Source organism: Solanum verrucosum, unplaced genomic scaffold (assembly GCF_900185275.1).
Source record: "Solanum verrucosum unplaced genomic scaffold, falcon-dt-bn FXZP01000239.1, whole genome shotgun sequence".
NCBI lineage: Eukaryota > Viridiplantae > Streptophyta > Magnoliopsida > Solanales > Solanaceae > Solanum > Solanum verrucosum.
In genome coordinates this window covers 1,056,072-1,068,605 of record NW_026020009.1, presented here as the reverse complement: position 1 = coordinate 1,068,605, position 12,534 = coordinate 1,056,072, and the positions used below count along the sequence as shown (strand labels likewise).

The window sequence follows — 12,534 nt, the reverse complement described above, 5'->3', positions numbered from 1 at the left end:
TAAAATGGAATGGAGAAAGTAAAGTGTTGATGGCAAGAGATTTAAATCAAATGGAACACCAGAGTGAATATAGCATGCACATATATTTTTGTCTTCCTTCTTCATTGGCTATGTATTGTTCCATATAATTTTTCTTTATGTCACAAGATACACTCTTTACTAGTTATATAAAAATAGATAAGTAAATAGTGATTGATCATTAAATGATCTTAAATCAAATTAATGATTCTATGAATAATACTTTAAATTTTATTCATCTATTAATTTTTATTATTGAAAAATTTAAATATTTTATATCATGATACAACTTCTATAAGATACTAGATACATTTATTAGACAACAACTATATGGTATGTATGCGGCAGAAAAAAAGGAGAAGACTACAATTCCATAAATATAAGGTAGAAACTTAATGAAATGAAATATTTTTTACCATAGGTGATGTTGTTCATATATTAAAATAAAACTATTCTATTGAAGTGTATATATCTATAACAAAGAATTGGTCAAGCTAAATATTTGACATACACTCAAACTTGTATTTAACCATCATTCATGATAACAACAAAGTATACTTTTTTGGTAAAATTACCTCTCTATGATAGTCTTACTCAAATATTAATTGAGTAATAATATTTTATAAAAGATATATTACATATAAAGATAAAGTATTGAAATACTTATGGTAATTCTTTTTAGTTTCATGCACATACTAAATTTCAAGTATGAATATTTAAGACAAAATTTGTACTTAAATGGTGTACATCATTTATGTTCATAACCTCAAGAGGAAAGGCTATTGGTGACATTTTTTGAATGAATAATTTCTTTTTCCGATTTTGTTGGTTAGATTTGTTTACAAAATTGAGTGAAGTAAGAAATAGTACTACTAAAGAAATGTCACGTTCTCTCATATTTAAACTCTGAATGTATTTTGAAATGTTTTAATGATATATGGTCATATTGATCTCAAAATACAAGAAACTCTATGACAATATGGATTAATCATTTAAAAACACTTGTCCTATGTTCATTCAATTATAATTATTTACTAAAAAGCTTTAATTTAGTAATATTAATTTTATTTTACAACATCATATATTATATGTACGATACACACGTGCAACGCACGTGCCGTGAAACTAGTATCATATATATATATATATATATATATATATATAAGAGAACCTTAGGCCCGCCAACATGGCGCCACCACAAATCAGAATTCCTTTTTAATTTATTTATTTCCAAAACTAGCATTCCCTTTTCATGAAAAGTTGTGACTTTTATGAAGAGTTGCGACTTTAATGAAGAGTTGCGACTTTTATGAAGAGTTGCGACTTTTATGAAAAGTTGCGACTTTTATGAAAAGTTGCGACTTTTATGAAAAGTTGTGACCTTTCCGAAGGATTGCAACTTTTCCAAATAGTTGTAACCATTCCGATAAGGCACAATAAACATTTGTTCATACTACCCTTTGTTGTCTATAAATACAGGGATTTCTTCTCATTTTAAAACAACAAAAATTCTAAACCTCCTCTTCTTCTTATTCTTCACAATTAAATATTTGTGTACTTTGCTCATGTTGAGTGGCTCACTTACACCATTGCTTATGTTACAGATCCTGGTACGTATTTTTGCAGTCATTATTTTATGCTTATGTTACTAAGGATAAATGATAAGATGTAATAATTTTCATTTTACTTTACATTATTAATGTTTGTTACTACGTAATCTTGTATGTAAGATAATATAATGTTTTAGTTTTAATGACAAATAGATTTTAAGTATTATTTTATAAATTTCGTGATATTAAGTTTCCGCGCGAAACGCGGATAATTTTACTAGTATATATATATAGGCATATTCAAAATTTCTTTTACCCTAGCTCCAACTTCTAAACAAATTGTAAAAGTTTTAATTAAATTTTTTTTTTATTAAAAACGTATTTAAATTGAACGTGAAAAAAAAAAACTGATTATTCAACTAAGTAATTTTATTTTTCAATTTTATCCTTAATCTAAATTAATTATTATTGACCATCACAATTTAAATAAACAATTTAAACTATAGCTAGGTAGACTAAATATATATCACTATTTGCTATGACACATAGTTTTTACTAATTTGAATGGTTCATGATTAGATTATTAAGTGGGGATAAGACACAAGTACCCTCCTAGGCTATGACCAAAATTTCAGAGACACACCTTAACTAAACTAATGTCCTATTACCCTCCCTAAACCAATTATTTTTTCCAGTAATTTTGTCCACCTTTTTGGCTTACGTGACATCCAAACATCTCCCACGCCCCTCAACTACGTGGAGTCACAGAGTGTGCCACGTAAGCCAAAAGATGTATAAAATTACAAAAAAAAAAATGAGTTCGGAGAGGTAATAGGACCTCAATTTAGTTAAGATGTATCTCTGAGATTTTGGTCATAGTCTAAGGGGTGGGAGGGGATACTTGTGCCTTATCCCTGGATTAAGTGCATTTATTTACATGAAAATTAAAACACTTATTTGATCTACATAGGTTTTAATCTTTAAAATCTTAAACAATTCTTAATATTATTAAGAGATATATTTGTGTGGATAATTTTCACAATCACTCAATTGACAATCATCGGTCACTACACTATCTTAGTTGTCACAACCACCACCATCATCATTGTCAACCACCATCCTGGCTTCATAGCCACCATTGGCAAATATCATTGTTGTCAAAAATACTACTGTTAGTCGCTATCACCTATCATATTCATTATTATTATTATTATTATCATATTCACCATCACCGTCGTCATTGTTGGGGCTGCCACCACTACTATCAATGCCACCACTATAGACAATCTTTATTATCAACCACCTCTGCCTCACTACTATCACCAACATATAGTCAACCACCACAATTTTCTGCTACCAACATTACCAACTACTAACATGAACCAACTCCACCATTGTCACCGTCACGCAAGTCACTGAAACACGAAGTACTTCTTCTATAACAATTAGCACCACCTTCACCATCACAACTATCAATACCACCATTACTAGCCATTAGCACTTACCTTCACTACCACCAACACAAGCAAACATAAATATTTTAATTTTAAAGTCGAATAATTTTAAAATATATATATATATTTATTTAAATTATTTGATTATTTTTTAAATCTAAATTGTATATTTATCATATTTACAAATAAATAAATTATATAAGTTCATATACTGAAAAATAAATGACCTTAATCATTTAATGATCAAATTTAAAAATATCTTAATCATTTAAATTTGCATTTAGATTCACATTTTAATCAAAGACATAATGGCTCATGGTAGACATCTTTTCTTCTAATTTTGTGTTTTAAAGTTGTTGAAAGCCTATGATTTTAATTGGTAATCTAACATAGCATACTTGCCTTCTGTTTAACAATCATAATACTTTGGCGTCAAAGTTCAACAAGAATACTTTTTCAAACCCAAGTGAAGACACATGATATAGAAAATATTGTATCTCATATATATAAATATACTAACAAGCAGTTTACAGAATCTAACTTGTAGTGGTCTACCCAACATATACAATATAACAGCCAAGCACATAAACGTGATTGACCTTCCCAGTTGAAATTCAACTGTATCAACAAATTCCTTTGGTTTACTGTTTGGAATCAGAATATGGTAAAGAGGGGGTTGAAAGGGGGGGGGGGGGGGGGGGGGGGTCATCAGCAAGTCCAATAAAGTAGCATTTGCACAAAGAACAACTTTCACAATGTTTTTGTCAGTCAACAGTTGATATGGGAAGGAAGAGATGTCAAACAGTTGATAATAAACAAATTGGTTTGCAAATAAGTATACTAAAGATACATAACATTCACAAGGTTTAGAAACCAAGGGAGGTACACTGCTTCTTAGCATGTTCTGGTATCAGTTTGTTTAAGAGCTCTGCAGATGCTCCTTTCAACTCTGTAGATGAAATTGCACAAAAATAAGTAACCAAGAAAACTTCAATTCCTTAAAAGTACTGGTAAGGGAATATGATTAAACCTTGAGGCCTAAAGTTGAAGAGAGGTGGCAATGGTCGACCATTAGGGAGACGAGTCTTAGGGTCACGGAGCTCATCGAAGAAAGAGTGGGTGCAAGCCTCCAACTGCAAATGGGAATCAAATACATATTACAATAGCTTAATGGAAATTGTTTTCTAATAAGTAGAACCAACATTGTCTTGCATGCCATACCAAACATGAAAGAAAGGTACCTTGCTCATCATCATTTTTATGCATTTAAAATGCATCCAAATTATGCAATCAAATGATTATAAAAACATCCGACTCCACAAGTAACAAAATCTATTTCATAGAATTATGTTATATAACAGAAATGATACAACAAGATCATATCAGGATGCAATATTTTTTGGACAACTACCAGCTGCAAATGCACTTCTCGGAAAATATATCAGCCCAAGAAATTAGAGAATACTAATTCTTAAGTTATGAAACAACTTCTTCAGAAATGACATGACCTGTTTCCTAAAGCATTTTAAAGGTGTAAAGATGTGAAACTAATTTTTCTGTTGTTACTGTTAAGGTAGGGCCCTTAGGTAGCTTGGCATAATTTAAGATGGGAACAGATTGTCCAGTGTTAAGAAACAAATAGGGGAAAAACAACTTTAAGGCAACTGACAACCTATTTCTTTTTTGTTCTTTGTTTGGATAAGGGAAAAGACATAGTTGTTTCGATGGGAAATTCTAAACAAGGCCAAGTAATGCACACAATACAAAGAGCATGTGGTCCTGTTACTCTGATGAGTATGAAGCCCTTAGTTATTCTTGGTTCCACAATCATCTAAAAGCAACTCCAGAGGAAAGACTCCTAAATTAACCTTCAGAATCATACAATTGTTTGTTCCCCTCACATTGTGGTCTGAAGTTTGACCAGGTACTACTGCGTAATATGGTTTCTTGATCTGCCCGGTTCATCTATATTTGCAGCTGAGAAATTGAGGGGAAAAAAGTTTAAACTTACCGCAGTAGACCGCAAATTTGGAGAATACTGGAGAAGCCTTGACACAAGATCCACAGCTTCAGGAGGCATCCGCTTATGAAAAATCTGGAATAAAAAGAAGCAATGAGTATATAAGTGTGTAAGGAATGATCAGCACTGTATTATCTATGTAGGAACAGACAAGAACCTCACTTTATGCCAAGGGTGAGCTTTGATTTGTGGGAATTTGAACTCAGTGTAATTTGGATTCATACACTTGATTTCCTCCCGAGTTGGTGTTCCGAGAACCTAGACCATACAAGATTTCAGTACAATTGCTTTCTGCAATCTGGAGATCATGAAATTAAGTTCATCATTACTCGAGTGAAGATACCTTGATAATTTCCACGAGCTGATCAACTCCACTCTCACCAGGAAAGAGGGGCTATGGATATTGTAACAGAAAAAGATTAGAAAGATGTCAAGAATTATGAAATTGTTCCTGTCTAGAATTAAAGAACAAGATTCTGAAAGAATAAGACCTGCCCAAGAAGCAGTTCAGCAAGGACACAACCCACAGACCAAATGTCAATTGCAAATGTGTATTCAGTTGCTCCAAATATAAGTTCAGGCGCACGATAGTAACGAGAGCAAATGTATGAAATATTTGGCTCGCCTTTGACCTGAAGGATAATATATAACTTTAGGCAGCTATTTAAGAGAAACATGAAGATCAAAATAAACACAAGATTGAGCTGAAATCATCTGATACCCCCGAGAAAAATGCAGTCGAGAAAAGAATAAAGTGTGGGCATTTAGGAGAATTGATCAAGTCTAACTTGATTGACATTAATGAAAAGCAAATTTTTTTGTTCAGGTAGAATCCTTTTTTGATATTGTACAGTGTTGAAAGTTACTTGTTTATCATTTGGTTGACAGACAAAACTGGACCAGAGATCATGATCATGAAATACACTCATCAAAAATAAGAGGACTAATTCAATAGTAACTGTAAGTGCTTCACCTCAGAAACTAGAACAGTAGAAAAAGTATGAAAAAGTAGAAAACAATACCAATTTACTATAATCCAAGACACTTTGCTTCCCTAAATAATCAGGGGACAGACAATGTAACATCGTTAAAAAAAAAGAAAAGGGCAGACCGGTGCACTAAGCTTGCGCTATCAGCAGGGTCTGGGGATGGGCTGGACCACAAGGGTCTATTGTACGCAGCCTTACCCTACATTTCTGCAACAGGCTGTTTCCACAGCTCAAACCCATGACCTCCTGGTCACATGGAAGCAATGTAACATTGTTCAACTTCTGTAAAATCCTAGTAACTATATGACAAACATAACCATCACTTGTCACCAACAAAACAAATGCACAAAACCACAACTGTTTCCTGATTTATTTGCAAGTGGATGATAGTAGTGCACAACCACAATGACTCATCACAAAAGATGGCACACAACCATAGTCATTCTTGGTTTATAAGACAAATGTTAATGGGGATTCCTTTTCTTCGTGAAATGGGGTAGGTGACAAAAGTAGCATACATTAACTTCTAAGTTGCAAAACTGCTGTTGCTGAATAAATAAACGTTGTGCTTTGTAACTGGAGTTAGTCAACTTTCGAGTAGTCACAAACAAAAATTTTACAAGTTACAATTACCAGAACTTTTGCACTCCCGAAATCACAGAGCTTAAGCTGGTGAGTATGTGGGTTGACCTGCCATGGAAAACTGCAGTAGTCAATATCATAAACCTTTTAATAGATAGACTCTTAAGCTTTGAAAAAACAGACCAGTAAATTCTGAGGCTTGATGTCCCTGTGGCAGACTCCTATCCCGTGTATGTAAGCCAAAGCTCGGAAAATCTGAAGAAGTGTATAATCAATAAACACTGATTTGCAACAAAATATCTATAAGGTATTTGTAACAAAAAATACTAACAGTCCTGAGCTGCAACAGTGTCAAAAAATAAAACAAAACAAGCTGCATCAAGTCCACCTTCACTTAAGTTTTGCTATAGAACATGAATTTGCTTTCAATTTAAAATGGAAAACCTGATATGTATAGAGCTTGACATAAATCATTGGCATCCGTTGGTTTGCTTTGCTGTAATGTCTCAACACACGGTAGACAGTCTCAGGTACATATTCAAGAACCAAATTAAGATAAAGCTCATCCTTTTCTGTGGTTGAAAAGAAGCAGTGTCTCAGTGAAACAACATTAGGATGATCAAGAAGGCGTATTGTTTGCAATTCCCGATTCTTGTATCGCTTATCCTGTAGAACTTTTTTTATTGCCACAGTTTCTCCAGTTTCAAGGCATTTGGCCTGCAAAATACACACACGGTTTCCAAATCAGTAACAAATTTGGACTTGTAAATCATCTGCTAGACAAGTTATGCATAGAAACAAAAGGATATTATATATATCCCAAACCCTTAGCGTACAATATGCCTTACTTAATGGTGGTCATCATTTGTAAAATATAAACAGTTTGTACCTGGAACACAATTCCAAAGGAACCCTGTCCAACAACACGCTCGGCCATGTAACTAATGGTCTGAATGGCAAAAGAGAATAAAAATTAGTAAATAAAAACTTTTAACACCACAAAAAGACATCCAAGGAAAAATGCATTAAAGGTAACGTCAAATATTTGTAGAGAAGTAAGATGACACGAGAATACTGGGTTGGTTACAGAGACATGATAATTATGAGCGTTGAGTGAGTCTGTGCCACTACACTGAATTTCCATATTCCCTAGTATAAGTTATCCTCTGAGATTAATGTATACTTATGTGTTCCAAAAACTCTCTAAAATATTTCCATCCTTCCCAATTCTCATTTTGATTCATCTCGCAGATACTATCTGCGATTTTATCGATAGATTGCAATTATTTACCACCATCATCACCCCCTTCACGCAATTACCATTCTCCAGGACAGTGAAAAGGACATCGTTGGATGAAACTAACCATGCAGGATACAAGCAGAACCAAAGAGAAGGACATAAGATATCTCTAATGCACATCTTGCTGAAATGCCATCCAAACTTTACAAACATGCTTCGAACATAAAAAATTGTCTAATAATATATTTGAATAAGAACTCGTTCTTTTTTAAAACTTAAACCAGATAAACATATACTATTAAATCATACAAAGAGAAAAGATGGAGTCCTTTTGTTTTGGTTTCACACCCGGTGTCCATTACCCATTTTGGGGTCCAAATAATTCAGATTCGCACAGGGAAGTCCTACCTATGGGGGGTAAAGCGCTCCCACTAAAGGTGACTCCATTCGTAGGGGTTGAACATGAGATCTCTAGTTAATGATGGAGGGTACTTATCACGCCACCACAACCTTTGGTGATAAGTTGGATTCTTTCAAAACTATTTACCCCTCTGTAATGGTGTGCAACAAAATGTCTGCCACAGGATAAATAGTCTATGAACAGAATAATAATTAACTGGAAAATGAAAAGATCTCTACAGTACATGTTGTTGCTGCTTTGAGAAAAAATGTTAGGTATGTATGTGTTATATATATACATGTTTCCCCTTACTATTTCTTCTTCTTTTTTGAACTAAGAAAAGGTAGTACATGTGCCCCTCCTTACTCACCTCAACATGTATTTTTTAAAAAGTGCTTTCTCCTTTACCTTTTATGATAATAAGGTAAGCATCCAGCTCTGGATCAATTAAATGTCATGAGCTGACCTTCTAAAAGTAAAGATTAAATATTCGGTCAATAATATAATGCACATAAGATGCAGGAAATGATAGGGGAGCAATATCTAACTTTAGTTACCGATATTCAGGCCAAAAAGGAAACAATTTCAATGAGAATAGCTCATTGAATCTATTGATCAATTCAAATTTTAGCTTTGACCTAAAATATTACTTTCTAAATTCCTAAAACAAAAAGAGACTAATGCAAAGAGATTTTTGCTTAACTCAATAAGATCAATGCTTCTGTTAGATGACTCCAGACCTTGCATATTGTCCATTTTTTATTTTTTTAATCTTTTTTCTTCAATGATAAATTATTTATCCTGTTAACTTGTAGTACTCATCAAATAAATATAAAAATCGGAGGATATTAGTCATGTAGACAGTATCACCCGATTAACAAGTGTAACTAACATATTTCTAGAGCTTAAACCCAATATTTGAAAACTGAACAATCAATGATTAAGAATTCTTACCTGCTTAGGCTCACCATTTTTGCCCCCAATAGTTGTCACAATGATGTGGCCCTTTTCTGTTCCATTTCCGTCAACTACAGCTGCTTCCATTTCCTATCAAAAGTGAAACTGCCTAAGATAAATCAAGTATACATAGACAATGAACCAGAATATGCAGTCCTCTTCCCAGAACCAACCTTTTCTGCTTTATCATCTCTGATCTTCATTTCATTTATTTCTTCAGGAAGTTTGTCGACAAGCATGGCATCAGTTTGAGGTTTACCACCTGCTGAAGGCATTATACAGCCAGAAGCCATATCGGGAACAAAGATAAGAACTTGCTTATGGTAGTGATCAATGGGCACAACTTGAAAGACAGATCATCAGCTTCCAAAAACCTGGGATGCAATGATATACAAAAATTAGAAAAGATGCATCTGATACTATCTACATTTTAAAGTTGTCGTAATTTCTGAACCAGGAAATGGCATACACATTCGTACAACATTGACCTGAAACGACCAGAATAGAGCCATAGCCACTTGACATTCTGTTGAGTAAGAACACATAGTAAGTATTGCAGACATAATACTGCTAGTTTGGTTTTTTAATGTTTTTGTCATCCCAATGGTAAACTCTGACCTGTGTGCATAAACTATTTATTATATCATTACCGAGAAGTTTGTGCGAAGAAACATAACAAAGAAAACTTCAGTGTCATTGCTTGCAAAGCTGAAGTAGGATTTATTATCTTTACACTCACAGTGTATCCCTTGATTGAACATTTGACATCAGGAACAATATGAATGATCAATTAAAAAAGAAAATTGTCAGGCTAAATAGTTCCCTATCGTGTACTGAAAAAACGTTCAATAACATAATAATGATTGATCTTCTCCAGAGCTTGAGAGGAATGAGGATCCCAAATAGCATTTGAACACACCAACACTTGTTAGAGGATATAGATTTTCAAGATCTCAGTCTGCAAACTGCCTACCACTTTCTCTTTATGCATCAACATTTAATTGACTTACAAAACTTAATAGACAGTACCATTCCATCACCAACCTCTTCATCTCCCCTTCACCCGTCAAGCCTCACAGCCCCTGAAAGTTCCTGATCACATTTTCAGCCATTCTATGAAAATAAAATAGACAGGCAGTTTCAATTCAAATCCCAAAATAGATGTAATGACTCCTATTTTAGTGATCATCAATGCTTCTCTTCTGCTATTGACCGCATAATTTGTGCAGTCTTTCACTTCTTGATTTATATCATCCTCCTGAATCCCCCTTTTCATTTTCAAAACCATGGTTCAATACTTGAATATTTTGTTGTCTGTATCACCCTTAGTTGCTGAAGAACCTTCACTAGCCTCCCTGACAGAGTCCCCAAAATTTTGGTTTATTTGAAAACATGACTAACAATATCCCAGCCATTCTTGAGCTTAACAATTATGGAATAGCGCGGCTTTCCTACTATCAGGATAGAGTTGCAGAATGGTAAAAGAGATCCTATATCACCGGCAACACGAAATTCTCAAGACCATTTCATGAATTTTTCGATCCAATGCAGCCAGAGTATCCCTAATTGCATCTTCACAGGATATCACCACAATTCTCAGTGGTATAGCAAAATGAAACCCTCCCTTCCCTTACTTTTTTTTTCTTCCGAACTTTAGGTACCTGAATGGCTCGTAGCCCATTTATTCGGTTTCAATCCTAGAACCAAACTGAAGATCCTAAAAGCTACTGATGCACTTGAGTACAGACCAAAAAGTTAAAAAAAAAAAAAAAGTTGTTTGTTATGGGGACAAGTTTCCATCTTTATATGATCGTCAAGACACAACCGACAACTTACAGCTAAAAATCAGCTAATAGAATCATAAAATCAAACTGAGCTGAGAAAAACACTTCTAATTGATATAGCTGTAATGTCTGTCTACTTTTTAGCTATCATTTCTATAGAATAGGGAAGAAGACAGTACGTACCAGGAGCTCAAAGGTTGTAATAGTTGAAGCGGCAAAAATGGCGATCGGTGAAAAGACGAAACCCTAGAAGAAGAAAGAAAAAGGAATCTCCGGCAGGTAAAGTTGAAAAATGGGAGTTTTGCTCAATTTTCAAGGACTTTTCATACACAAACTTTGACTCGCTGGAAATTCTGCTTGGAGCAGAGCGGACCCCAACTGATTTTATCAATTTTAGTTCATTGAAGTATCTCAGTTACGTAACAGGAGTCTCTTATTACAGGTGTCATTATCTCGTTGGCTTCTTCATACTTACAGTAATGACTCTAGCTGTTAGCCATGAATGAGCCCCTCTTTTCATATTTTTTTTTCTCCCAATATATAAGATCAGACTTCCAATTTTATCCACGTGGCTAGAAAAAATGTATACTCCCTCCATTTTAATTTATGTGACATATTTCGAATTTTGAGATTTAAATAAATTTATTTTTACCGTAAATTTTTTAATATGTATTTTTAAATATTTTGAATTGTCAATTATTGTGATTTATAGTACTTTTTACGTAATTTACAAATATATAAATTTCATTTTTAAAAAATAGAATATTTCATGCTCAAATTCCTGATCAAACTTAAAGAGGTCGTTTGGTAGCTGGATAAAACAATATTTATTCATGTATTAAAATTCGTATAACTTATACGACGTTTGGTAGGTGGATAAAAAAAAGTTATTCGTGTATACATTTAATACAATGTTTGGGAGGTGGATAAGAAAAAAATTATTCATATATATAATTAATACAACGTTTGGTAAGTGGATAAGAAAAAAAATTATTGATGTATAAAATTAACACGACGTTTGATTGACAATTTTGAAATTTGCATAACTAATATATGTATAAGTTATGAGAAAATTTGTGTATTATTTATGCGGAGTAGAAGGTGAAATAATTAATACGTGTATAGCTAATACATGTATAAAAATTTAAAATGACAATATTACCCTTATCACTCCCACATGACTACTTTTTTTCTTCTACATAATTAAAGAAATATTTTAATTTAAATACAAAGTTAAAGAAGGAAAAATACAAAGTTCAAGAAGGAAAGGATATAATTGTAAAAAAGTGTTATAGTTTAAAAAATATATAATTTTTTACTAATTTTTAATATAAAAACAAACATCCAAAGAAATAATTTATACATAACTAAACTCCGCATAACTAAACTATGCATAGTTAATACTTGTAAAATACCCTTATCACTCCCACATGACTACTTTTTTTCTTCTACATAATTAAAGAAATATTTTAATTTAAATACAAAGTTAAAGAAGGAAAAATGCAAAGTTCAAGAAGGAAAGGATATAATTGTAAAAAAA

At 33.0% G+C, this 12,534-nt stretch overlaps 1 protein-coding gene across 3 annotated transcripts; it reads right to left on the bottom strand.

The window, feature by feature from the left end:
* Positions 1-3,829: 3,829 nt before the first annotated feature.
* On the bottom strand, positions 3,830-11,402 carry LOC125819776 (shaggy-related protein kinase epsilon). Of its 3 annotated transcripts, XM_049499220.1 has the most exons (14): positions 11,178-11,381; positions 9,699-9,736; positions 9,384-9,584; positions 9,208-9,300; positions 7,503-7,562; positions 7,058-7,330; positions 6,797-6,868; positions 6,665-6,721; positions 5,534-5,674; positions 5,386-5,436; positions 5,205-5,300; positions 5,034-5,117; positions 4,053-4,155; positions 3,830-3,971 (listed from the first exon to the last, which is right to left on the bottom strand). In XM_049499220.1, exons 3-14 carry the CDS (start codon positions 9,501-9,503, stop codon positions 3,889-3,891), a joined length of 1,233 nt encoding a protein of 410 aa, XP_049355177.1. In that variant the 5' UTR covers positions 9,504-9,584; positions 9,699-9,736; positions 11,178-11,381; the 3' UTR covers positions 3,830-3,888. The 3 variants fall into 3 exon arrangements, with proteins under 3 accessions (XP_049355177.1, XP_049355176.1, XP_049355178.1); XM_049499219.1 differs by lacking the exon at positions 9,699-9,736 and having other exon boundaries at positions 11,178-11,402; XM_049499221.1 differs by lacking the exon at positions 9,699-9,736 and having other exon boundaries at positions 9,384-9,475; positions 11,178-11,391.
* Positions 11,403-12,534: the final 1,132 nt, after the last annotated feature.